The sequence below is a fragment of the Panulirus ornatus genome, chromosome 4, assembly GCF_036320965.1.
Source record: "Panulirus ornatus isolate Po-2019 chromosome 4, ASM3632096v1, whole genome shotgun sequence".
NCBI lineage: Eukaryota > Metazoa > Arthropoda > Malacostraca > Decapoda > Palinuridae > Panulirus > Panulirus ornatus.
In genome coordinates, this window is record NC_092227.1 from 89,114,267 (window position 1) to 89,138,653 (window position 24,387).

General features: G+C 40.8%; 1 protein-coding gene across 3 annotated transcripts in view; it reads left to right on the forward strand.

The window, feature by feature from the left end:
* The window catches only part of LOC139746207 (cyclin-G-associated kinase-like), a 329,022-nt gene that overhangs the window by 119,400 nt on the left and 185,235 nt on the right, over nucleotides 1-24,387 (forward strand). For all 3 annotated transcript variants that reach the window (XM_071657155.1, XM_071657166.1, XM_071657174.1), the window contains 3 exons: nucleotides 6,378-6,493; nucleotides 15,351-15,559; nucleotides 23,104-23,237. In XM_071657155.1, coding sequence (XP_071513256.1) covers nucleotides 6,378-6,493; nucleotides 15,351-15,559; nucleotides 23,104-23,237 — 459 coding nt within the window. The remainder of the gene's footprint in view (nucleotides 1-6,377; nucleotides 6,494-15,350; nucleotides 15,560-23,103; nucleotides 23,238-24,387) is intronic.

Below are 24,387 nucleotides of genomic sequence, written 5' to 3' on the forward strand. Positions count from 1 at the left end.
ATGTTAACAATCCTGTTGAAGAAAAAGTATTTTGCCTCATTAAAGGTAAAACTTTTGCCCATGAATTTTTAGCCATTACTATAAATGAAATCAGATGAATCTGTCCTAATGTAAGTTATTAGATTGAAATAATTGAAGCCTGTAATAATTATGAATGTCTTTATCAGATCACCCCTTATCTATGTCTTTTCTAAACTTTTTTTTTTTTTTTTTTCTTTGTCACTGTCTCCCGCGTTTGCGAGGTAGCGCAAGGAAACAGACGAAAGAAATGACCCAACCCACCCCCATACACATGCCTTGATTCAATCCACTGACAGCACGTCAACCCCGGTATACCACATCGCTCCAATTCACTCTATTCTTTGCCCTCCTTTCACCCTCCTGCATGTTCAGGCCCCGATCACACAAAATCTTTTTCACTCCATCTTTCCACCTCCAATTTGGTCTCCCTCTTCTCCTTGTTCCCTCCACCTCCGACACATATATCCTCTTGGTCAATCTTTCCTCACTCATTCTCTCCATGTGACCAAACCATTTCAAAACACCCTCTTCTGCCCTCTCAACCACGCTCTTTTTATTTCCACACATCTCTCTTACCCTTACGTTACTTACTCGATCAAACCACCTCACACCACATATTGTCCTCAAACATCTCATTTCCAGCACATCCATCCTCCTGCGCACAATTCTATCCATAGTCCACGCCTCGCAACCATACAACATTGTTGGAACCACTATTCCTTCAAACATACCCATTTTTGCTTTCCGAGATAATGTTCTCGACTTCCACACATTCTTCAAGGCTCCCAGAATTTTCGCCCCCTCCCCCACCCTATGATCCACTTCCGCTTCCATGGTTCCATCCGCTGCCACATCCACTCCCAGATATCTAAAACACTTCACTTCCTCCAGTTTTTCTCCATTCAAACTCACCTCCCAATTGAATTGACCCTCAACCCTACTGTACCTAATAACCTTGCTCTTATTCACATTTACTCTTAACTTTCTTCTTTCACACACTTTACCAAACTCAGTCACCAGCTTCTGCAGTTTCTCACATGAATCAGCCACCAGCGCTGTATCATCAGCGAACAACAACTGACTCACTTCCCAAGCTCTCTCATCCCCAACAGACTTCATACTTGCCCCTCTTTCCAAAACTCTTGCATTCACCTCCCTAACAACCCCATCCATAAACAAATTAAACAACCATGGAGACATCACACACCCCTGCCGCAAACCTACATTCACTGAGAACCAATCACTTTCCTCTCTTCCTACACGTACACATGCCTTACATCCTCGATAAAAACTTTTCACTGCTTCTAACAACTTTCCTCCCACACCATATATTCTTAATACCTTCCACAGAGCATCTCTATCAACTCTATCATATGCCTTCTCCAGATCCATAAATGCTACATACAAATCCATTTGCTTTTCTAAGTATTTCTCACATACATTCTTCAAAGCAAACACCTGATCCACACATCCTCTACCACTTCTGAAACCACACTGCTCTTCCCCAATCTGATGCTCTGTACATGCCTTCACCCTCTCAATCAATACCCTCCCATATAATTTGCCAGGAATACTCAACAAACTTATACCTCTGTAATTTGAGCACTCACTCTTATCCCCTTTGCCTTTGTACAATGGCACTATGCACGCATTCCGCCAATCCTTAGGCACCTCACCATGAGTCATACATACATTAAATAACCTTACCAACCAGTCAACAATACAGTCACCCCCTTTTTTAATAAATTCCACTGCAATACCATCCAAACTTGCTGCCTTGCCGGCTTTCATCTTCCGCAAAGCTTTTACTACCTCTTCTCTGTTTACCAACTCATTTTCCCTAACCCTCACACTTTGCACACCACCTCAACCAAAACACCCTATATCTGCCACTCTATCACTTTCTAAACTAAATTGATTTAAATCATTAAATCTGCTCTCTAGGATATGCTTCTAAGTCCAGGAATCATCTTGGTAGCTCAGCTTTGTACTCTTTCCATTCTATGCCTTTCCTCAAATAGGTTGACCAAAACTGGACACCATTCGAAATAGAGATACCAAATCTGAATAATATTCAAGATGGGGATGCACGAGTGACTTTTAAAGAGTAAGGGTAATTTCACTGGACTTAAATTTGTTCGCTCTACCTATGAATTCAAGAATTTTTTTTGCCCTGTTGCCTGTGTCTGTGCACTGTTTGCTTGACTTTAAATCACCAGAGATTATTACACCCGTCTTTTTCCTTATTTATCTTTTGCAGTTCACCAGACTTCATACTGTAGCTTGCCTTTTCATTTTTACTACCAACATGTAAAACTTTTCACTTATCATTATTAAAATGCATCACCCATATATCATGCTTGGTATTACTGTCACACACACTCTTTCTTGGAAACTTTAGATTATGGAAATATCTAAGTCTGCCTCTAAGAAACTGGGAGTCCTGTTTAGATGTCGATATTTCTTTTCTTTTGAACAGTTGCTCCATTTGTACAAAGCATTGATCAGTCCTTATGTGAAGTCCTGCTCTCACATCTGGGATGGTTGAGTCAGAAACAATCTAACTTATTTGCTCTCTCAGGCTAACTTCAAAACTTGACCTGCTTGCCATGCTCCACAATGTTGGTTCACTTTCCCATTTTCGTAGGTATTACTTTGGATTTTGTTCCCGAGAGCTGGCTGTTTGTGTGCCCCCACCCTAGGTAGACCATGCAATGCTGAGCAAGCTGCTGCATCACATGATTACTGTATGGCTGTTGGCAATTCACAGGTGGTCCATTTTGATCATTGATTCTTTCCATACACCTAAAAGCTTTGAAACTCTCTACCTTGTCATGTCTATCCAAATGACTTTGACCTGGCATATTTTTAAAGGCAGGTTTATCTCTTCCTCCCAGATTCTTAGATGTTTCCCTTGTCTCTTCTTTTTCTCTTTCATAGTCCTTTCTGTATTTCTTTTAAGCCTCATCCTTGATGTGGACTTTTGTCTGTGACAGGAGATGCCAGTGGGGGGAAGAGAGAGAGAGAGAGAGAGAGAGAGAGAGAGAGAGAGAGAGAGAGAGAGAGAGAGAGAGAGAGAGACCACCATTCCATCAGTTTTTTATGTCCTTTTGAAGTTGCAGATACTCAATTTCTCTTGCAGATATGTTCCCGACATATTATTGTCTGCAAATTTCAATATCTTATGATGCAACCATTATTATCATAATAATTAGAAAGAGACCTGGTCTCAAGACTGATCCTTGTGGTACACAACTTGTTACATTTAACCATTCTGAGGGTTATCCATGAATCACAAAAGATAATTGAGAAGAAATTTTTAGAGTTTGATCATCTTTGGTGACCAAACACCAAGTAGACAGTGCATAGAAATAGTATAAAGAATGAACAATTACAGTTCATTGGTTCATCCCCATCTTGAATATTGATTTTAGTTTTGGTCACCCAGCTTGAAAAAAGATGTAAACAGAGTAAAGAGGGTGCAGCATCAAGCTACAAGATGATTCCCAGACTAAAAAACAAATCTTGTGAGAATGAACAAAATGACATTTATTTAGCATAGAAAAAAGACAGAGATGTATATCTACCTGTATCTTTGATGCCTGTTCCCTTCTGGAACTCCCTCAAGTGGGTGGCCACGGTAGTAGAGTCTCCATAACTAGTGAACTCCAGTGCTGCTTTTCAGCCTTTAGTGTCTCACCTTTAACAGGCCACTGGCATAGGGCAAGTCTAGCACAGTGTTTGCAGAGGCTCCTATCTAATGTTCCTTATGACTACTTTTACATAATGCTTCTGACAAACGTTCCTGAATACTAGTTTTATGTTTTTTTTTTTTTTGCTTTGTCGCTGTCTCCCGCGTTTGCGAGGTAGCGCAAGGAAACAGACGAAAGAAATGGCCCAACACACCCCCATACACATGCCTTGATTCAATCCACTGACAGCACGTCAACCCCGGTATACCACATCGCTCCAATTCACTCTATTCTTTGCCCTCCTTTCACCCTCCTGCATGTTCAGGCCCCGATCACACAAAATCTTTTTCACTCCATCTTTCCACCTCCAATTTGGTCTCCCTCTTCTCCTCGTTCCCTCCACCTCCGACACATGTATCCTTTTGGTCAATCTTTCCTCACTCATTCTCTCCATGTGACCAAACCATTTCAAAACACCCTCTTCTGCTCTCTCAACCACGCTCTTTTTATTTCCACACATCTCTCTTACCCTTACGTTACTTACTTGATCAAACCACCTCACACCACACATTGTCCTCAAACATCTCATTTCCTGCACATCCATCCTCCTGCGCACAACTCTATCCATAGTCCACACCTCGCAACCATACAACATTGTTGGAACCACTATTCCTTCAAACATACCCATTTTTGCTTTCCGAGATAATGTTCTCGCCTTCCACACATTCTTCAAGGCTCCCAGAATTTTCGCCCCCCTCCCCCACCCTATGATCCACTTCCGCTTCCATGGTTCCATCCGCTGCCAGATCCACTCCCAGATATCTAAAACACTTCACTTCCTCCAGTTTTTCTCCATTCAAACTCACCTCCCAATTGAATTGACCCTCAACCCTACTGTACCTAATAACCTTGCTGTTATTCACATTTCCTCTTAACTTTCTTCTTTCACACACTTTACCAAACTCAGTCACCAGCTTCTGCAGTTTCTCACATGAATCAGCCACCAGCGCTGTATCATCAGCGAACAACTACTGACTCACTTCCCAAGCTCTCTCATCCCCAACAGACTTCATACTTGCCCCTCTTTCCAAAACTCTTGCATTCACCTCCCTAACAACCCCATCCATAAACAAATTAAACAACCATGGAGACATCACACACCCCTGCCGCAAACCTACATTCACTGAGAACCAATCACTTTCCTCTCTTCCTACATGTACACATGCCTTACATCCTCGATAAAAACTTTTCACTGCTTCTAACAACTTGCCTCCCACACCATATATTCTTAATACCTTCCACAGAGCATCTCTATCAACTCTATCATATGCCTTCTCCAGATCCATAAATGCTACATACAAATCCATTTGCTTTTCTAAGTACTTCTCACATACATTCTTCAAAGCAAACACCTGATTCACACATCCTCTACCACTTCTGAAACCACACTGCTCTTCCCCAATCTGATGCTCTGTACATGCCTTCACCCTCTCAATCAATACCCTCCCATATAATTTGCCAGGAATACTCAACAAACTTATACCTCTGTAATTTGAGCACTCACTCTTATCCCCTTTGCCTTTGTACAATGGCACTATGCACGCATTCCGCCAATCCTCAGGCACCTCACCATGAGTCATACATACATTAAATAACCTTACCAACCAGTCAACAATACAGTCACTAGTTTTATGTAATGCTCCTATATAAATGTTCCTACCAACTACTGCTACTTATTGCTCCTACCATTTTTCCAAAAGGCAGGAGGTAGCACATAGCACTCACCACAGGAAAATCCAGAGTTATGAAGAATGATCTCTTTGGGTTAAGTGTTGTCAAATGTCATGTGTGACAAGGAGAGATTGTAGTCCACATGTAGGCAAGGCAGAAAGATAAGACAGCTGCCTGGGTCAGAGGAGTGCAACTTGACAACCACTGAAGTGCTGGCTCATAGCACAGCTGTCACTAACCCTTCTCATACCCAGGCAGGTAGTACTGGTAATATACCTCCCTGGTTATTGGCTGCCTACCAACTACTACCTACCACAAAGACATGATCTAATGGAAATATTCAAAATAATCAGAGGCTTTGATAATCTTGATCTAACAAGCTACTTAATACTTGATTCGTGTGATTTCACTTGTAGCAAAGGACAAACTTATGGGCAAACATTTTACTTGAATGTGGCGATGTACTTTCTCTTCAGTAAGAGTGTTGACATGTGAAATTATTAAACAATGAGAGTGGATGAAAGTAGTGCTATAGGTACTTCATAGATATTTTGCTTCAAGTCCATGACTTATATTACTTGCACCTCCTTAGTCATATTTGACTTCTTGCAGATTTTTCTTTGAATTGTATGTATGAATTCCTCTGTATTCCTTTGTATTTTTGATGTCTGGTAAGGGAGTTTTGTGACCATAGTATTTTATGAGAATATGTCATGGTCTGTTTTTTCATTTTAATGTGAGATGTGAGGTGTTAGAAGGTGATGGGTAGGTTTGAGTGGGTAAATTTAAGATATGTTTTGATAGTTTTATTGTACGTTGATCCCAATATGATTAATATCCAGTCATACATTAGCATTTACCTAACACAGTTCTCTTAAAGAAGAAGCCCATTTAGTTTACATATATGAAATATATTGTCTATTCTGCTTTCAGGTCAATAACTCGAACAGATCTTGACCTTTCTCATATAACATCTCGAATGATGGCTATGTCATACCCAGCTGAGGGATTAGAGTCAGCCTACAGGAATCATGTGGATGATGTTAAAGGTATGTTGGAATGGTAATTTTTAGGGCTTATCTTTTGCTTTCTCCTGTTACTTCTGATGTTACATTTGGGACATATCCAGGAGTGATGAATCGTTAGGAGAAATCATAAGAAGAGTTGACACACAAGAAAATGTGTAGTACTTATTATGATAAATGCAGTTTTATTTATAGGGCCATTCCAAGTGCAGTAGTAGATATGATTTAGCAAATCCTTTGTACACTAGAATACATAGAGAGGAACCCTTAAGCTAAATGAAAATTTCTGTTTATCTGATTTTGTGAAGGCGACTAAAAGGGACGGGAGCGGGGAGTTGGAAACCCTCTCGTCCTTGTATTGAACTTTCTAAAAGGGGAAACAGAAGGAGTCACGTGGAGAGTGCTCATCCTCCTCGAAGGCTCAGATTTGGGGTGTCTAAATGTGTGTGGATGTAACCAAGATGAGAAAAAGGAGAGATAGGAAGTATGTTTGAGGAAAGGAACCTGGATGTTTTGGCTGTGAGTGAAACGAAGCTCAAGGGTAAAGGTGAAGAGTGGTTTGGGAATGTCTTGGAAGTAAAGTCAGGGGTTAGTGAGAGGACAAGAGCAAGGGTAGGAGTAGCACTATTCCTGAAAAAGGAGTGGTGGGAGTATGTGATAGAGTGTAAGAAAGTAAACTCTGGATTGATATGGGTACAACTGAAAGTTGGTGGAGAGAGATGGGTGATTATTGGTGCATATGCACCTGGGCATGAGAAGAAAGATCGTGAAAGGCAAGTGTTTTGGGAGCAGCTGAGTGAGTGTGTTCATAGTTATGATGCACAAGAACGGGTTATAGTGATGGGAGATTTGAATGCAAAGGTGAGTAATGTGGCAGTTGAGGGAATAATTGGTGTACATAGGGTGTTCAGTGTTGTAAATGGAAATGGTGGAGAGCTTGTAGTTTATGTGCTGAAAAAGGACTGGTGATTTGAAATACCTGGTTTAAAAAGAGAGATATACATAAGTATACATATGTAAGTAGGAGAGATGGCCAGAGAGCGTTATTGAATTACGTGTTAATTGATAGGCACGCGAAAGAGAGACTTTTGGATGCTAATGTGCTGAGAGTTGCAACTGGAGGGATGTCTGATCATTATCTTGTGGAGGCGAAGGTGAAGATTTGTAGAGGTTTTCAGAAAAGAAGAGAAAATCTTGGGGTGAAGAGAGTGGTGAGAGTAAGTGAGCTTGGGAAGGAGACTTGTGTGAGGAAGTACCAGGAGAGACTGAGTACAGAATGGAAAAAGGTGAGAACAAAGGAGGTAAGAGGAGTGGGGGAGGAATGGGATGTATTTAGGGAAGCAGTGATGGCTTGCGCAAAAGATGCTTGTGGCATGAGAAGCATGGGAGGTGGGCTGATTAGAAAGGGTAGTGAGTGGTGGGATGAAGAAGTAAGATTATTAGTGAAAGAGAAGAGAGAGGCATTTAGATGATTTTTGCAGGGAAATAATGCAAATGAGTGGGAGATGTATAAAAGAAAGAGGCAGGAGATCAAGAGAAAGGTGCAAGAGGTGAAAAAGAGGGCAAATGAGAGTTGGGGTGAGAGAGTATCATTAAATTTTAGGGAGAATGAAAAGATGTTTTGGAAGGAGGTAAATAAAGTGCATAAGACAAGGGAACAAATGGGAACTTCAGTGAAGGGGGCTCATGGGGAGGTGATAAGTAGTGGTGATGTGAGAAGTAGATGGAGTGAGTATTTTGAAGGTTTGTTGAATGTGTTTGATGATAGAGTGGCAGATATAGTGTGTTTTGGTCGAGATGGTGTGCAAAGTGAGAGGGTTAGGGAAAATGATTTGGTAAACAGAGAAGAGGTAGTAAAACCTTTGCGGAAGATGAAAGCCGGCAAGGCAGTGGGTTTGGATGGTATTGCAGTGGAATTTATTAAAAAAGGGGATGACTGTATTGTTGATTGGTTGGTAAGGTTATGTAATGTATGTATGACTCATGGTGAGGTGCCTGAGGATTGGCGGAATGCGTGCATAGTGCCATTATACAAAGGCAAAGGGGATAAAAGTGAGTGCTCACATTACAGAGGTATAAATTTGTTGAGTATTCCTGGTAAATTATATGGTAGGGTATTGATTGAGAGGGTGAAGGCATGTACAGAGCATCAGATTGGGGAAGAGCAGTGTGGTTTCAGAAGTTGTAGAGGATGTGTGGATCAGGTGTTTGCTTTGAAGAATGTATGTGAGAAATACTTAGAAAAGCAAATGGATTTGTATGTAGCATTTATGGATCTGGAGAAGTGATATGATAGAGTTGATAGAGATGCTATGTGGAAGGTATTAAGAATATATTGTGTGGGAGGCAAGTTGTTAGAAGCAGTGAAAAGTTTTTATCGAGGATGTAAGGCATGTGTATGTGTAGGAAGAGAGGAAAGTGATTGGTTCTCAGTGAATGCTGGTTTGCGGCAGGGGTGTGTGATGTCTCGATGGTTTTTTAATTTGTTTATGGATGGGGTTGTTAGGGAAGTGAATGCAAGAGTTTTGGAAAGAGGGGCAAGTATGCAGTCTGTTGTGGATGAGAGAGCTTGGGAAGTGAGTCAGTTGTTGTTCGCTGATGATAGAGGGCTGGTGGCTGATTTGTGTGAGAAACTGCAGAAGCTGGTGACTGAGTTTGGTAAAGTGTGTGGAACAAGAAAGCTGAGAGTAAATGTGAATAAGAGCAAGGTTATGAGGTACAGTAGGGTTGAGGGTCAAGTCAATTGGGAGGTAAGTTTGAATGGAGAAAAACTGGAGGAAATGAAGTGTTTTAGATATCTAGGAGTGGATTTGGCAGCAGATGGAACCATGGAAGCAGAAGTGAACCATAGGGTGGGGAGGGGGCGAAAGTTCAGGGAGCATTGAAGAATGTGTGGAAGTCAAGAACATTATCTCGGAAAGCAAAAATGGGTATGTTTGAATGAATAGTGCTTCAAACAATGTTATATGGTTACAATGCATGGGCTATAGATAGAGTTGTGCGGAGGAGGGTGGATGTGTTGGAAATGAGATGTTTGAGGACAATTTGTGGTGTGAGGTGGTATGATCGAGTAAGTAATGAAAGGGTAAGAGAGATGTGTGGTAATAAAAAGTGTGTGGTTGAGAGAGCAGAAGAGGGTGTTTTGAAATAGTTTGGTCACATGGAGAGAATGAATGAGGAAAGATTGACCAAGGGGATATATATGTCAGAGGTGGAGGGAACGAGGAGAAGTGGGAGACCAAATTGGAGGTGGAAAGATGGAGTGAAAAAGATTTTGAGTGATCGGGGCCTGAACATGCAAGAGGGTGAAAGGTGTGCAAGGAATAGAGTGAATTGGAACGATGTGGTATACTAGGGTCGACGTAGTCAATGGATTGAACTAGGGCATGTGAAGCGTCTGGGGTAAGCCATGGAAAGTTCTGTGGGGCCTGGATGTGGAAAGGGCGCTGTGGTTTCGGTGCATTATTACATGACAGCTAGAGAATGAGTTTGAACGAATGGGGCCTTTGTTGTCTTTTCCTAGCACTACCTCGCGCACATTTGGGGGAGGGGGATGTTATTCCATGTGTGGCGGGGTGGCGATGGGAATGAATAAAGGCAGACTATGAATTATGTTTTTTTTTCTTTTTTTTTTGCCGCTGTCTCCCGCGTTTGCGAGGTAGCACAAGGAAACAGACGAAAGAAATGGCCCATGAATTATGTACATGTGTATGTATGTATATGTCTGTGTGTGTGTATATATATGTATACGTTGAAATGTGTAGGTATGTATATTTGTGTGTGTGGATGTATATGTATATACAAGTGTATGCGTGTGGGTTGGGCCATTCTTTCGTGTGTTTCCTTGCGCTACCTCGCTAACATGGGAGACAGTGACAAAGTAAAATAGGTAATGAAATATAAAAGTAATTATGCATTGTACATGACAGATATAGAGTGAAAGTGTCCAAATGAGGTTATTGTGCTTTTGATTTTGATGCTACCTAGCAAAGGCAGGAGATGCAATTAGGTGCAGAATATAAGTATTTACTTGGACCTCCTGTCTAGGATCTTTTTTACTGGGGCTTTCATGGTGCTCAGAAAGTCAGCTACATCCATAGGGTAGGACCATAGGTCAAGAAATGTTTTGGTGCTGTGTATATGTGTTTGCATCTTTGTCATCAGATGTCCTGTGATTTGTTGGTTGGTGTTTGTAATCATGAAGGGATGGTTTATGTCAAGAACACAGATGAGAAAGTATAATTCGTAGTTACCCAGGGAATGTGATTTCTGATGGATGTATATCTGGTGTAGTGAAGTTAATGACTGGCATAGGAGGGCAGGTAGGTGATGCATTGTTTAGCATTGAGTGGATGAATTATTTGTAAAGGCTACTAAGGGATTTATTTTTGTGTCTATATTAGGTGTCACTTTAATTTGTTCATGGCCTTCATTATTTACCTGTTTAAAATATGAGGAAAGGAAGTTCTACACTCATGGGGCCTCATCTCTTGAGCTTCCTCAGCTCTCATGAATCTTTTTAAAGTTCATTTGTGATTTGTATGCTGATTGCATTTACTATTGCACTGTTCAGTTAATGCGTTCACCCTTTATTCATATAAGGTAAAAGTCTTTTCGAACAAGCCTCTTGCTTAATTTCTTAACATAACCTATGGTTATTCTGTCATTGAATTTTTCATAGAACTTAAAAACTTAAAGCTTATGATAAGGTCACCCATTACTCTTCTGTCATCCATGCTGGGCAAACTTGAGGCCTCTAGCTTATCCCTGTAATTCAACTGTCTCATCTACCATTCTTGTTGCCTTCCTCTGGAATCTTTTTATTAGCATTATGTGCTTCTTTAAGTTTGATGACCAAACGTGAGAAGCATAATTTTGTTTTTCCCAGTGCAGCTTATGAACAGTTTGCTCAATGTTAACTTATCTATATATGTGAATGGTATTGGCCATCAGACAATTTGCGTCCTCTCCTGTTTTCCTAAGATGGGACCTGTTGACAGGTTAGGAACACTGTCTAATCCCAAGCTCTTCTCATATACAGATTCCTGCAGATTATTACCTGCTAATTCATATTCATATCAAGACCTTCATTCCATTGTCTCCCAGCCTTGTTACTGTGTATGTACTTGGATTGATCTTTATCTACTATGCATCAAACCAACTTCAGAGCTAGATGAAATCTCCCTTGCTTTTTACTTCTCTTGTGACTTTGTGTTCATTTATGCAGTATAATGTGTGACTTTCACATGCATTTTATGTATGGTACCAGTATTGTTAGAGTTTTGTTTTGGGAGAGTGCAGGTTGAATACTACCAGTGGACTGTACCAAGGCATGTGAAATGGCTGGGGTAAACCTTGGAACATTCTTAAATGATCTGTTCACATACATTTTTTTATTATTTTATTTTATTTCAATTTTTGTTATTATATTTATATTTATTTATTTTGCTTTGTCACTGTCTCCTGCGTTAGCGAGGTAACGCAAGGAAACAGACGAAAGAATGACCCATTCCACCCACATACACATGTATATACATACATGTCCACACATGCAAATATACATACCTATACATCTCAACGTATACATATATATACACACACACAGACATATATACGCATGTACATAATTCATACTGTCTGCCTTTATTCATTCCCATCGCCACCCCGCCACACATGAAATAACAACCCCCTCCCCCCTCATGTGTGCGAGGTAGCGCTAGGAAGACAACAAAGGCCCCATTCGTTTACACTCAGTCTCTAGCTGTCATGTAATAATGCATCGAAACCACAACTCCCTTTCCACATCCAGGCCCCATAGAACTTTCCATGGTTTTCCCCAGACGCTTCACATGCCTTGGTTCAATCCATTGACAGCATGTCGACCCCGGTACACCACATCGTTCCAATTCACTCTATTCCTTGCACGCCTTTCACCCTCTTGCATGTTCAGGTCCCGATCACTCAAAATCTTTTTCACTCCATTTTTCCACCTCCAATTTAGTTTCCCACTTCTCCTCATTCCCTCCACCTCTGACACATATATCCTCTTTGTCAATCTTTCCTCACTCATTCTCTCCATGTGACCAAACCATTTCAAAACACCCTCTTCTGCTCTCTCAACCACACTCGTTTCATTACCACACATCTCTCTTACCCTATTATTATTTACTCAATCAAACCACTTCACACCACATATTGTCCTCAGACATCTCATTTCCAGCACATCCACCCTCCTGTGCGCAACTCTTTCCAAAGGCCACGCCTCGCAACCATACAACATTGTTGGAACCACTATTCCTTCAAACATACCCATTTTTGCTTTCCGAGATAATGTTCTTGACTTCCAAACATTCTTCAAATCTCCCAGAATTTTGGCCCCCTCCCCCACCCTATGACTCGACTCCGCTTCTATGGTACCATCCGCTGCCAAATCCACTCCCAGATATCTAAAACACTTCACATCCTCCAGTTTTTCTCCATTCAAACTTACCTCCCAATTGACTTGACCCTCATCCCTACTGTACCTAATAATCTTGCTCTTATTCACATTTACTCTCAACTTTCTTCTTTCACACACTTTACCAAACTCAGTCACCAGCTTCTGCAGTTTCTCACCCGAATCAGCCACCAGCACTGTATCATTAGTGAACAACAACTGACTCTCTTCCCAAGCTCTCTCATCCACAAGAGACTGCATACTTTCCCCTCTCTCCAAAACTCTTGCATTCACCTCCCTAACAACCCCATCCATAATCAAATTAAACAACCATGGAGACATCACACACCCTTGCCACAAACCTACATAAATGTGAGTAAATGTGAATAAGAGCAAGGTTATCAGGTACAGTAGGGTTGAAGTCAAGTCAGTTGGGAGGTAAGTTTGAATGGAGAAAAACTGGAGGGAGTGAAGTGTTTTAAATATCTGGGAGTGGATTTGGCAGCAGATGGAACCATGGAAGCAGAAGTGAATCATAGGGTGGGGGAGGGGGCGAAAATTCTGGGAGCCTTGAAGAATGTGTGGAAGTCGAGAACATTATCTCGGAAAGCAAAAGTGGGTATGTTTGAAGGAATAGTGATTCCAACAATGTTATATGGTTGCGAGGCGTGGCCTATGGATAGAGTTGTGCGCAGGAGGGTGGATGTGCAGGAAATGAGATGTTTGAGGACAATATGTGGTGTGAGGTGGTTTGATCGAGTATGTAACAATAAGGTAAGAGAGATGTGTGGTAATAAAAAGAGTGTGGTTGAGAGAGCAGAAGAGGGTGTTTTGAAATGGTTTGGTCACATGGAGAGAATGAGTGAGGAAAGATTGACCAAGAGGACATATGTGTCAGAGGTGGAGGGAATGAGGAGAAGTGGGAGACCAAATTGGAGGTGGAAAGATGGAGTGAAAAAGATTTTGAGTAATTGGGGCCTGAACATACAGGAGGGTGAAAGCCGTGCAAGGAATAGAATGAATTGGAACGATGTGGTATACTGGGGTTGACGTGCTGTCAATGGGTTGATCCAGGGCATGTGAAGCGTCTGGGGTAAACCATGGAAAGTTCTGTGGGGCCTGGATGTGGAAAGGGAGCTGTGGTTTCGGTGCATTATTACATGACAGCTAGAGACTGAGTGTGAACGGATGGTGCCTCTGTTGTCTTTTCTAGCACTACCTCGCACACATGAGGGGGGAGGGGTTGTTATTTCATTTGTGGCGAGGTGGTGATGGGAATGAATATAGGCAGACAGTATGAGTTATGTACATGTGTATATATCTATATGTCTGTGTGTGTATATATATGTATACGTTGAGATTTATAATTATGTACATATGCATGTGTGGACGTGTATGTATATACATGTGTATGTGGATGGGTTAGGCCATTCTTTCGTCTGTTTCCTTGCACTACCTCGCTAACACTGGAGACAGCGACAAAGCAAATAAATCTATTTATTTATTATACTTTGTCGCTGTCTCCCGCGTTAGCGATGTAGCGCAAGGAAACAGACGAAAGAATGGCCCAACCCACCCACATGCACATGTATATACATACAAGTCCACACACACACATATACATACCTATACATTTTAGCATATATATATATATATACATACACAGACATATACATATAAACACTTACAAGATTCATACTTGCTGCCTTTATTCATTCCCGTCACCACCCCGCCACACATGAAATACCATCCAAACCCACTGCCTTGCCAGCTTTCATCTTCCGCAAAGCTTTTACTACCTCTTCTCTGTTTACCAAATCATTCTCCCTAACCCTCTCACTTCGCACACCACCTTGTCCAAAACACCCTATATCTGCCACTCTATCATCTAAAGCATTCAACAGACCTTCAAAATACTCTCTTCATCTCCTTCTGACATCACTTCTTGTTATCACCTCCCCATTAGCCCCCTTCACCGATGTTCCCATTTGTTCTCTTGTCTTACGCACTTCATTTAACTCCTTCCAAGATATCTTTTTATTCTTTTTAAAATTTAATGATACTTTCTCACCCAACTCTCATTTGCCCTCTTTTTCACCTCTTGCACCTTTCTCTTGACCTCCTGCCTCTTTCTTTTATACATCTTCCAGTCATTTGCACTATTTCCCTGCAAAACTCGTCCATTGTACAAAGGCAAAGGGGGTAAAGGTGAGTATTAGAATTACAGAGGTATAAGTTTGTTGAGTATTCCTGGGATATTATATGGGAGGGTACTGATTGAGATTGTGAGGCTGTTGTTCATCCATACTTGGTGCCACCTCTGTAGGGCAGGAGATACAATCAGGTCTAGGAAAAAGGAATGTAATTAGAAACTGTACATGCTAGATGATAGTGCTGTAATGTCAGTTCTGTTGATATGATCACTAATTGTGCACGTCTTTACAGCTGTGTTGGATGGCAGACACATTGGTCATTATGTGATCTATAATGTGTCTGGTCGACAATATCATTCAACAAAATTCACGTCAAGAGTGGTAGAAGGAAACTGGTCTGCTAAAAAAGCCCCAACATTGGGAGCTTTATATAATTTAGCATGTAGCATCCATGACTACTTAGCTAAGGATCCAAAGAATATTGTAGTGATTCATTGTATTGTAAGTATATTAACCATTTCTTGTTTAATGGTGTTAACAAAGACCCTGTTCTCATTTGGTGAACCAGCATATTGTACAGAGTTAGATAGTAAAAGGTAGGGATAGGAGAGAAGTAATTCTATTGATAGGAGAGAAATGATACTATTAAAGTTTCTGGTGCTTGTCATAGAAGGCGAGTAAGAGGAATGGGAGTTGGAGGGCCTGAAATACTCCCCTTCTGTATCATCATTTGCAGAAATTAACAGAAGAAAGAGCTGAATGAGAACTTTTTTGTTAGAGCCCATTCTCTTCCCGATAATATCTCACTAAGGTAGGAAAAGGCAGAGAAATAAGTGATTTAGAGGGTAGAGGTATGCACAGGTCATCAAAATGGGGAGGAAAGTTGTGGTTTCAGGAGTGGGAGAGGTTTTGTGGATTAGCTTGCTTCATAAAATGTATGTGAGGAATACTTAGAGAAACAGAAGGTTTTGTGTGTGGTATATGATGGTGTTGTGGAAGGCGTTACAAATATATGGTGCTGGAAGGAAAACTACTAGAAGCAGCAAGGAGTTTTATCAAGAAAGTAATGCATTTGTGTGAGTCGGTAGAGAGTAGGGTGAGTGGTTCCAGATGAGCATGGGTCTGCAGCTAGGGTGTGATGTCACCATAGCTGTTTAATTTGTTTATGGATGAGGTGATGAGGAAAGTAAATGCAATGGTCTTAAAGAAAGGGGTAGGTACACAGTCTGTAGGGGGTGAGAGGGCAAGGGAAAGAATTAGTTATTGTTTAGTGATGACGATGCTGGTGGCAAGTTCAAGTAAGAAACTGCAAAAGTAAGTGTTAGGGAGAGTGTGTAAAATGAGAAAGTTGAGAGCAAATGTGAAAAAAAAGCAAGATTATTAGGTTCAGCAGTGCAAAGAGGCAGGTTAGTTAGGTCGTGAGTTTGAATGGAGAAAATATGGAGGAGGTAGACTTTTAGATACCTGGGAGTGGACATGGCAGCAAGTGTAACCATGTAAGTGATGCATGGAAGTAAGTGATTCATAGGGTGGATGAGGGGGTGAATGTTCTGGGAGCATTGAAGAATGTGTGATAAGAGGTCTTTATGTAGGAGGGCAAAATTAGATATGTCTGAAGGTACAGTAGTTCCAACAATATCATATGGATGCAAGGCATGGGCTGTGCAGAGGAGGGAGGATGTGTTGGAAATAGAAGGATGGAATGAAAAAGATTTTGAGTTATTGGGGCACCAGCATGCAGGAGGGTGAAAGGTGTGCACGGGAGAGTCATTTGGAATGATGTGGTATATAGGGATCAACATGCTGTCAGTGGACTAATCCAAGGCATGTGAAGCAGCTGGGGAAATGATGGAAAGGTTGATGGGTCTATTTATGGAAGGGGAGCTGTGGTTTGGTGCGTTACACATGACATCTAGAGATGGAAGGGAGTGAATATGACCTTTCTTCATCTGTTTCTGGCATTCCCTTGCAAACACGGGAAATGGCAGTTATGCATGAAAATATATATATTTTTTTTAATCTTGTTTACTGTTTCCTGTGTTAGCTAAGTGGTGCCAGGAATGGACAGAAAAGGCCTGCTTTGCTCACATCCGTTCTCTATCAGTCTTAAGTACTTATGTATGTCCCTTTTTTTAATCAGGCATTTCCATTTTCAGCACAAAACTCCATAAGCTGTTCACCATTTTCTTTTTTTTCACTTTGATAAATACTCGTTGTCCTGTAATTGTACCCTCAACTGCCACATTACCCACTTTCATGTTCAAATTACCCATTACTAATCTAGAACCCAATCTGTTGCATCAAAACTGCTGACATATTCACTCACCTATTTCCAAAACACATGCTGCTCTTTATCACTCTTTTCAAGGCTTGGTACATAAGCACTAATAACAACCTACTTATCATAATATACTTTAATTTTTATCCACAATCATAGGAGCTCACTTCCTTACTCTGTTTCACACATTCACAGAACTCTTCCTTCAGCAGAGGTGCCACACCTTCCTTGGCGCTTAACCTCACAGTAATTCCAAGCTATTCTCAAACCATTCTTCCTGCTTACCCTTGAACCTTGTTTCACTCAGAGCTGGAATATTCTCGTTTCTTTCCTGAAACCTTCTACATGCCTATCTCTCCTTTTTACTAATCTTGGTTACATCCAGACACATTTAGTCACCCCAGCCTGAACCATTAATAAGAGTTAGTACTCATTGCTTGGCTCCTTCTTCAGTTGCTATCTATGTCTCTGATGCCCATTCTCCCCAGGAACTCCCATCAAGGGGGTGGCCATGGCAAAAGAGTTTCCACTAATCCTCGTCCTTACATGTCTCCCTTGTATACACTGTTCCATGCATTCTTCCCCTATTTCTCTCCTTTCTGTTTCCCCATGTCACAGGTGGTCTTCCTTACACGCCAATCTCTTTAATCCTCCTACCCACAGTCTCCTTGTAAACTTCCACTATTGCATTCTTTCCACATGCACAAACTGCCTGAAAGTATTATGTTCCACCCACTTTACTACTTCCCAATTCAATATCTCTGCCTGCATTCCCTGTCATGTAAAGTCTCTCACACCCCATCATTATTTTCTTAATTTTGTGTAGTCATACCACATGCACCTTTCATGTGATGAATTTTCACAGCCTGGATTCTCCACCTTTGTAAATTTACCCCATGTCCATGTTTCAGCTGCATAAGTCAGGGTCAGGAGGACTATGCTATCCTTTAATTCCTTCTTCACTTCCTTACTTACACCTCTACCTTCATTATTCTGTTAAGGGACCCAATGATTCTTCTGTCCTGTTCTGCTCATTCCCATATCTCTCCTTCCATATCACCAAACTTACTCAAGATAGCTCCCAAATACTTAAATTCTGTTACCTCTTCCAGTCTTTTTCCCACAATATCTATAATGCTTTTTCTTCTCTCATTTTGTAGGGCTTTGCGAAATCTTTACTTTCACTCTGTTTCCTTTCAGACACCGTTACTTTACTTTTGCTCACATTATCCTTCAATTGTCTTTGCTTGCATACATCATGAACCAATATTACAACCTTCTGCAACTTCTCTTCACTGTCAGCAAACAACACAGTATCATCAGCAAACAGATTTGTCACAAGCCACCATACCTTCACCACACTCCATCTCTGCACCCCTTTTCCCTAGTTTTGCTTTCATCTCTTTTATCACTCTGCCCATGTATGTGATAAAAGGCCACAGTGACATCACACAGCCCTGCCTCACACTTATACTGAAACTTTTGCTCATCTTTTCATCCTTTCTAATATGTGCATTTGGAAGGCACTCACACTATCCATCAGTTGTCCCTCTACCCACATATATTTTTAATACATCCCACAAAGCATTCCACTTTCCCCATATCCATAAAGTTGCAATCACCTTCTAACCTTTTGTTAAATACTTTTCCACTGTCACAGTCATTATTACTCTGAAAATCTGATCCACACATTCCCTACCTTCCCTAAAACCCACATGTTCTTCACTTATTTTACATTCAGTTTCTTCCATCATTCCTTCATACACTGTTCCTGGTATACTTAGCAGACTCATTTTGCTATGATTGTGACATACATTCATAACATCCACAATCCTCAGGCACTTTTTTGTATTTATTTATTTTATCACACTTGATCATTGTTTCCCATATCAGCGAGGTGGCACCAGGAAACAGATGAAGGATGACCCATCCACTCATATACACATGTATATACATAAACACCTATACATGTACATATACATACACTTATACATATCAACACACACATATACATGCATATACATATACATACACTGACATATACATTTTTTTTTTTTTTTTTTTCAAACTATTCGCCATTTCCCGCGTTAGCGAGGTAGCATTAAGAACAGAGAACTGGGCCATTGAGGGAATATCCTCACCTGGCCCCCTTCTCTGTTCCTTCTTTTGGAAAATTAAAAAAAAAAAAAAAAAAAAAAAAAAAATTGAGAGGGGAGGATTTCCAGCCCCCCGCTCCCTTCCCTTTTAGTCGCCTTCTACGACACGCAGGGAATACGTGGGAAGTATTCTTTCTCCCCTATCCCCAGGGATATATATATATATATATATATATATTATTTATTTTATTTATTTTGCTTTGTCGCTGTCTCCCGCGTTTGCGAGGTAGCGCAAGGAAACAGACAAAAGAAATGGCCCAACCCAACCCCATACACATGTATATACATACATGTCCACACACGCAAATATACATACCTACACATCTCAATGTACACATATATATATATATACACACAGACACATACATATATACCCATGCACAAAATTCACACTGTCTGCCTTTATTCATTCACATCGCCACCTCGCCACACATGGAATACCATCCCCCTCCCCCCTCATATACACATTTACATATTGGTTCTTGCTTGCCTTCAATCCATTCCAAGCGCCACCCCCACAGAAAACAGCATCATTACCCATCGCTTTAGCGAAGTGAGGGCAGAAATACAGAAAAAAATGGCCACATTTGTTCACACTCAGTCTCTAGCTGTCATGTGTAATAAACTGAAACCATAGCTCCTTATCCTAATCCAGGCCCTACAGACCTTTCCATGGTTTACCCAGAATGTTTCTCATGCCCTGCTTTTGTTCATTGACAGCATGTCGACCCTGGTATACCACATCATACCAGTTCATACTGTTCCTTGCACACACCTCACCCTCCTGTAAGTTCAGACCCCAATCACTCAAAATCTTTTTCACTCCATCCTTCCCCCTCCAATTTGGTCTCCTGCTTCTCATTTTTCCTTCCACCTCTGCCACATAAGTCCTCTTTGTCAACCTTTCCTCACTCATTCTCTCCATATGTCCAAACCATTTCAATACACCTTTTCTGCTCTCTCAACCACACTCTATTTATTTCCACACATCTCTCTTACCCTTTCATTTCTTACTCGATCAAACCACATCACACCACATATTGTCCTCATACATTTCATTTCCAACACATCCACCTTCCTCCTCGCAACCCTACTTATAGCCCGTGCCTTCCAGCCCTATAATATTGTTGGAACTACTATTCCTTCAAACATACCCATTTTTGCTCTCTGAAATAATGTTCTCTCTTTTCACACATTCTTCATTGCTCCTAGAACCTTTGCCTCCTCCCTCACCCTGTGACTCACTTCTGCTTCCATGGTTCCATTCACTGCAAAGTCCACTCCCAGATATCTAAAACACTTCACTTCCTCCAGTTTTTCTGCATTCAAACTTGTCCCTCAACCTTGCTGAACCTAATAACCTTGCTCTTATTCACATTTACTCTCAACTTTCTCCTTTCACACACTTTTCCAAACTCAGTCACCATCTTATGCAGTTTCTCACTTGAATCAGCCACCAGTGCTATATCATCAGCGAACAGCAGCTGACTCACTTCCCAGCCCTCTCATCCCCAGCAGACTGCATGCTCACCCCTCTCTCCAAAACTCTTGCATTCACCTCCCTAACCACCCCATCCATAAACAAATTAAACAACCATGGAGACATCACATACCCCTGCTGCAGACCAACCTTCACTGGGAACCAGTCACTCTCCTCTCTTCCTATTTGTACATATGCCTTACATCCTTGATGAAAACTTTTCAGTGCTTCTAGCAACTTGCTTCCCACACCATATACTCTTAAGACCTTCCACAAAAGCATCTCTTATCAACCCTATCATATGCCTTCTATGGATTCATAAATACCACATACAAATCCATCTGTTTCTGTAAATATATCTCACACACATTCTTCAAAGCAAACACCTGATCAACACGTTCTCTACCACTTCTGAATCCACACTGCTCTTCCCCAATCTGATGCTCTGTACATGCCTTCGCCCTCTCAGTCAATACCCTCCCATACAATTTTCCAGGAATACTCAACAAACTTATGCCTGTATAGTTTGAACACACCTTTATCCCCTTTGCTTTTGTACAATGGCACTTTGCAAGCATTACTGCCAATCCTCAGGCAATTCACCTTAATCCATACCTACACTGAATATCCTTACCAACCAATCAACAACACAATCACCCTTTTTTTTTAATGAATTCAAATGCAGTGCCATCCAAACCCACCACCTTGCTGGATTTCATCATCCTCAAAGCTTTCTCCATCTCTTCTCTCTCAACCAAACCATTCTCTCTGACCCTTTCACTTCAGGTACTTTTATTCATGCTAAATTCTACATTAAATGCATCCACTCGTTTGTCATGTTTTCTCCACTGTACTTCAACAACACTCTTACCTCTCCATTCTTCTTTATGCCATAACTCCACTTCTGTCTGATCCTCACCTCTACAAGAACTGCTTAATGGTCAGAATTTTCAAAGACTCCTCTTAAAATCTAGCATCCAGCACAGCCTTTCTCAACCTCCCATCCACTGCTACATAATCAGTCAACTCCTGTTGTTCTTGTCCATCATTTCTCATCCTCTTATATCTGTGAATCATCTTGTGCTGAAGAAAAGGTGTTTGCTGAAAAAAGGTGTTTGCATGGTAGAAACCCCTCTTACCACAGACAACTGCAAGATGACTTCCATTCTCACTTACTCTAGGCACTCCTCATATACTGGCTATCCCTCCACTTTTGTTGCATCTCAGCTTCGCATTGATATCAACCGTTACAACCACCTTCAACTTCTCCAACCCATGTATACAGCCATTCAGATTTCTCCAAAAATGCTTCATTTCATCTTCAGCACAATTTTTATATTCATAGGAACATATATACACCTCCACTACTTCTAAAACCAAACTGTTTCACCCCACATCTGATGTTTTGCACATGCCATCACCCTCTTAATTACCTCTCTCTGATACAAATTACTGTGTACACTCAACAAACTTATATATCTGTAATTTGAACTCTCACCCTTATTCCCTGTACATGCATTCTCCCAGCCTCCAGAGGGAATACTTCCCATGTATTCCCTGTGTGCCGTAGAAGGCAATTGTAAGGGGAGGGATCGGGGGGCTGGAAATCCTCCTCTCTTGTTTTTAGTTTTCCAAAAGAAGGAACAAAGGGGGCCAAGTGAGGATATTCCCTCAAAGGCTCAGTCCTCTGTTCTTAATGCTACGTCGCTAATGCGGGAAATGGCAAAAAATATATATATACTTAACATTTTCACTCTTTCCTTTCATTCTCTGTAACATCCTCCCATACTCTTAGTAATATCACAACTTCTTTTCCATCGTTAAGAAATTGAAATACGAGAAGGGGAGGGTTTTGAGCCCTCCTGCTGCTGCTGCCCCTCTTAGTCACTTTCTATAACCAGGGAATATTATGATAGTACATAGGAATATTTGAGAACAGTCTTTTTGAGCCACCTTGTAGATGATGGAAAACAGGCTATTGGATAAAGATGAACTAGATGGGAGTGCTTCAATTTTTCTTGTTTCCAATAGACTTTCAAACTTTTGTATTATCTAGTGAATTTAAGTTATCTGGTGAAAGCTTAATATTACATTATGTAAGATATTAAACACTTCTCTCTTTCCATAATAGGATGGTAAAGCATCTACTGCAATGCTGGTATGTTCATTCCTTTTGGTAACTCATTCTTTCAAGAGACCAGAACAAGCACTCAATATGTTTGCAATTAAAAGATGCCCTCCAGATCTCCAACCATCGCAATTTAGGTAATTTTTATAGTTTTTCTTGTTATTTGTATCTTTTTAGCTAGCAATGGTATCTTTTAGAGGTAACTATAACGTTTAGTGCAGTTAAATTGATTTTTTATCTATATTTAGATAAAATTTTTACTCATAAATTTTGTAGATGCCAAAGTGAGAAGGGATGGTAGTTCAGCTTTAAAAGGCTTTTGTGTGTTACAAATTGAGAAATAGTTTGGCTTTAAAAGGATGTTGTGTATTACAAATTGAGAAATTTAACTACAGTAAGAAATATGAGAGGTGGATGGGTTAGAAAGGGTGTTGAGTGCTGGGATGATGAAGTATAGTTGCTGGTCAAAGAGAAAAAAGAGGTAATGGGCAGTACTGAGAGGAAAGGAGTGCAACTGATTGGGAGATGTATAAGAGAAAGTAGCAGGAGGTTGAGAGGAAGGTGCAGAGGTTAAAGAAGACAAGTGAGTTTTGGGGAGAATAACAGATATTTTGGACCAAGGTTAACAGTGTTTGGAAAACAAGAGAACAGATGGTAACATTGGTGAAGGGGACAAATGAAGAAGTGATAACAGGTAGTGATAAAGTGAGGAGATGGAGTAAGTATTTTGAAGGACTACTTAATGTGTTTGATGGTTGGGTGGCAGATGTAGGGTGTTTGGGGTTAGGTGGTATGCAAAATGAGAGAGTCATAGAGAGTGGTTTAATGGAGGAAGAAGAGGTGAAGGCCTTATGTAAGATGAGATGTGGCAGGGTAAATGGAGTGGATAGTATTGCAGTTGAATTTTTGAAGAAAGGGATGACGTTGTTGAATGGCTTGTTAGGATTTTTATTGTATATATATGGATCAACATGAGGTGCCTGGGATTGGGAGAATGCATGTATAGTGTCACTGAATAAAGGTTTAGGGAATAAAGGTGAGTGTTCACATTACATATATGTAAGTTTGTTGAGTGTCCATGGTAATTTGTATCAGAGAGAGGTGATTAAGAGGAGGATGGCATGTGCAAAACATCAGATGTTGGGAGGAACAGTGTTGTTTCAGAAGTAGTAGAGGATGCATGGATCATGTGTTTGCTTTAAAGAATGTGAGAAACAGAAGGATTTGTGTGTTGCATTTGTGGATCTGGAGAAAGCTGATGCTAATGATGGTGGAGATACCTTGTGA